General features: G+C 43.3%; 1 protein-coding gene across 1 annotated transcript in view; it reads left to right on the forward strand.

The window, feature by feature from the left end:
• LOC108799512 (chloride channel protein ClC-Kb-like) overlaps positions 1-4,621 on the forward strand; it is a 53,306-nt gene extending 48,685 nt beyond the window's left edge. The window contains exon 22 of the mRNA XM_018571376.1: positions 4,387-4,621. Within this exon, the coding sequence (XP_018426878.1) occupies positions 4,387-4,554 (168 nt within the window). The 3' untranslated portion in view covers positions 4,555-4,621. The remainder of the gene's footprint in view (positions 1-4,386) is intronic.
• The last annotated feature ends 1,161 nt before the right edge of the window (positions 4,622-5,782 follow it).

The raw sequence follows: 5,782 nt of genomic DNA on the forward strand, positions 1-5,782 counted from the left end.
AACGCGCTACACATGTTGGGTATCGCCGCGCACGCCGGAGTGAGAGCAATAATCCTAGGGCCAGTATTTTGGGGTATTTCTAAATTGATGACCTGTGGGGGCTTTTAAAGTGTCTTTTATTGACTTTTTGGGGTACTGCAGTTTTTCGCCGTTTCACGGTCGCACGCAATCTGTAAACTGGGCATGTTGGGTATCATTTTACTCGTTGTAACCTCATCTTTTATATTTCATTTAAAAAATGGGTAATTTGTTGTGTTTTGGGGCATTTAATTAAATTTGTCACTAAATTTTGGGGTTTAATAAGGAGTTGCGCTAATATTGCGCAACATAAACATTTTCAACTACCACCATTTTATTCTATAGGGTCTTGGCATTCAGAAAATATATAATGTTGGGGGGTTTTTTCAGGCCTAAAATGTGGAATATAACATGGGTGCAAAAATTGAAAAAAGGGCCTCAGTCATGAAGGGGTTAAGAACTCAATATCCAGTAATATTCTGTGCATTTAGGAATACATCCAGATGTTTTTTTAAACAATTAACTGAGCTCTTTAGAAGTAGCTCCTGGGGGAGTCTATTCCACATTGTCACAGCTCTGACTGTGAAGAATCCTTTCCGTATGCAAAGGTTAAAACTCTTTTCCTCCACACGCAAAGAGTGCCCCCTTGTCCTTTGCAGTGACCTTAACGTGAATAATTTGGCACCAAGTTCACTATATGGACCATTTATGCATTTATACCTGGTGATCATGTCCCCCCTTAATCGCCTGTTCTCCAGAGAGAACACATTCAGATCAGTTCATCTCTCCTCAGTTCATCTCCCCCCCGAATATAGCTGAGCTCCTCCATGCCTCTTATGAGTTTAGTCCTTCGCTGCACTTTCTCCAGTTCCACAACATCCTTTTTGTGAACTGGTGCCCAAAACTGGACTGCATATTCCAGATGAGGTCTTACTAATGCTTTGTACTGGGGCAGGATTATGTCTCTCTATCTCTGGAGTCTAGACCCCGTATAATACGAGGAAGGATAGTGACAGATGAGGTCTTACTAATGCTGTGTACTGGGGCAGGATTGTGTCTCTATCTCTGCAGTCTAGAGACCCCGTATAATACAATAAAGTATTTTGCTTGCTTTAGAGACTGCGGCTTGACATTGCATGCTATTATTCAGTCTATGATCTACCAGAACACCCCGATCCTTCTCCATCATTGACTCCCCCAAACATACTCCCCCTAGAGTGTATGACGCATGCATGTTTTTAGTCCTCAAGTGCATACAAACATGGCAGCAAAGCAAAATGACTTTCAGGGGTCTAAGGTATCCGTACAGTCCCTTACAATAGGGATTAGTAGGGGTATACATTGGTATTCAGGTGAACAAGATAAGGGAATTTAACACTTCTCAATCCAAAGAAGAAGAAAAAAGGCAATAAATACACATTAAACATTCCCCACAAACAACGTTCTTTAGTCATCAGCCATTCCCAAAGGAAACCTGTCATCAGAGAAACATGTCAGCTGCCATTGCTGACCTCTCCTTCATTGAAGCCACAGACTGTCAGGCTCCCAGCATTATCAGGATAGAATATGGATAACAGTGCCATATTTTTCTTATGACAGGTTTTCTTCAAAGTCCTGTAATAGCTAACGAATTGATACAATGGTAATAATGTTACCGTCTCCTAAGATTCCAGCCAAAGCTTTTATTTTGATTCAGAGTAAGTTAGGTTTTTGTCTGTCTGCCTTCCAACGAGGGGGAGATTTCCTCTGACTTCCTCTGTGGCCACCATGATAAGTCAGAAGAAATCTCATTAAGAGAGACAGAAAAAACAGATGGAAGTAAAAAAAAAAACTGACCTAACCCATCCTTGGTCTGTCCAAAATCTAAAGTTCTAGCCGGAGCACCATTTTACAGCTTCAAAAGCACTTAAAGTATTGCTAAACTCCCAAACTCAGTCATCATGGTTCAGAACAGCTCCAACTCTCTCAGCACAGCTTCCCTGAACTTCCTGTCCAATATAAGATCACAATTGACAGCACAATCTCCAACAGCTATTCTTCTACTAGCTTGCAGTGGAATGGTTTGCCTTGCTGTGTCTGTGGAGACACAAACAGCACAAACACACAAGGGTGGTTACATAGAATCCTGCAAAGGAAAGGAGCCACCCTAAAACAGGATATCAGGGCCAGTGTTCAGGGACCAGCTGATTCTGCAGGAATCTAAAACGTTTAAACATCAAGGAGCGGGATCTACTGTAAGTGATTTAACCACCTTCCGTCCGGGTGATTGTAATTAAATGGCCAGAAGGCTCATTCATGATGCCGAGTGGGCGTTTTTCAAATGTCCATTGCCACCGCCACACTTGTGCGTTTACGTAGTTCACATTGTTTACAGCCAGCAATGGCTGTGGCATACAAGCGTTTGGACAGCTATAAAACTGCCCGATCGCTTGGATAGTTCCAGGGCGTGTGTGTGTCCCCCTGCTGCGCTGTCCTCTGTGCGGGCCCGCGACCAGCACAGCAGCTCCCTGTGGCTGGATCGGAGTGAGATCAGCAAACTTTTACCGGCTGATCTTCCCTCTGATCACTGGACCTGGAAGCGATGTGTATTACATCTCTTCCGATTTCAGTGTGTCATTTCTCCAGCACTCTGCTTCATCAGCTTCTTTGGGGTCCCTAAGTGACATTAGGGGTCTAATAGACCCCTGATGTCTCCATAAAGAGGACCTGTAACTGTGCAATCACATAGGGGGCTTGTTAGTCTCCTATGTGATAGCAAAAAAGTTGAGTGTAAAAAAAAAAAAATGAGTCACATATAGAAAAATACATAAAAAATATAAAAAAGCAATCTTTTTTTTTTTTTAAGTACCCTGCCCCCACATATACCCCCTTCCAAATGTAAATACGCGTCGGGTGCGCCTGAATGTGAAAACACGGCGCCATCCGTGTTGTCACTTCAAGTACCAACCTTTCAACAAGGTCTGTACGCTGTATGAAGTGCAGGTGATTTCGTGTTATTAAATGTGAAAACGATTGCACCGCACATGTAACATATCACTGCCATTGTCGGAGCGTGGGCAATAATTCTAGGGCCATTAACAACAGTTAACACGAAATTCAAAAGCGGTAAAACTTTTTAAAGCGTCTCCCATGGGCAATTTTGGGTATGGTCATTTTTTGCAATTTCACGAGAGCGTGCTTGGGCACGCAAGCTAAGGCTTGACACGTTTGGTGTCTATTTATCCACCGTGACCCCATCTTTTATATTTTCCAAAAAATGTCAAAGTACCTCATCGCTGAATACTGAAAAATGGCCGGGACAGGAAGGGGGGGGGGGGGGCACCCAGCGGTATACTGAGACGCCGTAGCGGATCCCGACTTAGACGTTTTGAGACTACCTGAGTAACGAATTGCCAAGCCATGGTGCCAAATGGCACTGTATACAGTAAGTACTTATCAACAATACTGGGTAGTCTTGGTAATTTTTGGCAACAGTTCAAGAGTGGTCGCAGAATGCAGAGTGATGGGGGAGCAAGGCTACACTTAAGTATAGGCACTGGAGGGTACTCAACAGATAGTAGGGAATGGTTTGCATTTTCTTTTTTACTAAAGGTGCACTTTAAAGGAGAACTACGGGGTCAGTGTTTTTCCTCATAGCTCTCCTTAGGGTAACGGGAGGACACAAACTAGCGTCCTCCCGTCACCCTAGGCTCAGTATATAGGGAGCTGCTGCTCGCGGTATACTGAGACGCCGCAGCCGGAGCGGATCCCGACATCGATGTCGAGATCCGCCCAGCTGCGTGAGTGACAGCTGGCTCCGCCTATCTAGAAGCAGAGCCAGCTGTACCCGCCCCCTCCCCCGTCCGTTCCGCCAGTCAGCGCTGGCGGATCGGAGCGGGGTCGGGGGAATCCAGCCCCTCCCCCTGTCACGGCAGAGAGCCGTGACAGGATCAAGAGGTGAGCGAACCCGGTATGTGTTCTCTCACCTCCCGATCTACTGAGCCGACCTGTGAAACTCTCATTGTCACAGGTCGGCCAGAACTATGAGGAGGAGTGAAAAGCACTCACCTCATAGTTTTCCTTTAATTAATATCACTTTAATTTTTAAAATCATGTTAAAAATGTTTAAACTATCAAAAAGAAAAAAACAATCCAACCTACTTCTTACTACACACCGGCCTACTCCTTTTGTTACATGTTAACTGAGTGTTTTTGGTGAGCTTGAAAAGGTTTCTGAGCACATTTCTGTGCTAAGGAAACACTTGCTGATAGTCTGGAAAGCGCTATAGGCATCTGTCGAGGGGTATATATTACTTAAGAAGAAAGTCTATGTATAAGGAACGTTCATGACATCACACATTAATCTTATTCATCTCTGACCCTCCACAGTTAAAAGATGCTGTTCACGGATCGGTAAAAGGAACATTCACCTCCCGTGCAACCCCCAAGACAGAAGAAAGTAACCAGGAGGGCTACACTCTGCAGCCCCTGGTCCATCTACCTTCAGAATACCAGGAAGAAGAAACTGTCACTGCTCCAAAAACATCAACCACGTGACACTTCCGCGTGGAGGACTGAACACACAACAACTGCACACATATCTCCCAAATGTGACAATACAAATGATGTTATACGGAAAGTGTTACTGTAAAATCATTTTATAATGTCCAGCCACAATCTGGTCATGTTAGGAAGCTTGGAGCATTTTCAACTAATCCCAACAACCAAGGCCAGACAGAGGGCACATGTCCCACCAATATTTCCAGTCAGAAAGGGTCACTATATGAATAAATGATATTTTGTATACTGTTAGGTCAATGCTGGACACATTTTTGTGGAATTCAGGAGTAAGTCAGCATAAGTAACAGCAGCTACCTTTAAATCAGAGCTATGTTCAGTTTAACTTTAACTTTTGTTCCCCATGGTCCCTGTGTGTGTTGTAAAGTAGTCACCGCTCTAAACTCGCTCCCGGGATGGACTACAATCTCAATACAAATGAGTAAACTAAACTTGAGATTGTAGTCCATCCTAGGGGGGGAGCTTGGAGCGGTGACTACTTTACAACACACACAGGGACCATGGGGAACAAGAGTAGCCCCCCTCCAGAAGGAAGGACAGCATCAGTGATTGGAGGATCTACAGCCGAGTGATACAAAAATAAGATACATTGTTGTTCATAGTTCAGGGACTGGGATGTATTTGTTAAGATTTATCTCCTGAGTTTAGTGTCACTGTAAAGTTATATTAACAGTCTTGCTAAAAAAATAAAGAGTAATAGAAGAATTGAAATACCATTCCCAAAGAAAAGGTTGCTCCAAGCTAGCTGCAGAGATGGGAGGCCTCTGATCATGTGATCTCTGTTGATGTTACGGCTCAGAGTTTAGTTTTGTTAAGCTTCCATTTGGTAAAAATGACATGATCCAGTACCTCCTGTGGCCAGCACTGAAGGGAGCCCCCAGCAGCATTTCCTAAAGTAAAGGTAAGTACTTCAGCCTCTGTAGTAGTCTTTATGTATCCAGCCCAGGAAGACTGCTAACAAAGCTTAATATCTTAGTATAAATCTACTTTAAAGGGGCATTTTTATAATTTTTTATTTTTTTAAGACATGCATGTAAAAGGAATCAGCGTAATGGAAATGTTTATTGGTTGTGTACATATTGTCTTTATTTATTATAGTTAGGACTTGAAAAAATAACAAGCTTTAGGCTCTGGTTCACATGGTAGCCTATATCTATCTACCTGTCTGTGAGAAATATCTGATGTTTATAGATAACCAGGGCTTGAA

The sequence above is a fragment of the Nanorana parkeri genome, unplaced genomic scaffold, assembly GCF_000935625.1.
Source record: "Nanorana parkeri isolate BGI_ZX_2015 unplaced genomic scaffold, ASM93562v1 scaffold1746, whole genome shotgun sequence".
In the NCBI taxonomy this organism is placed as follows: Eukaryota; Metazoa; Chordata; class Amphibia; order Anura; family Dicroglossidae; genus Nanorana; species Nanorana parkeri.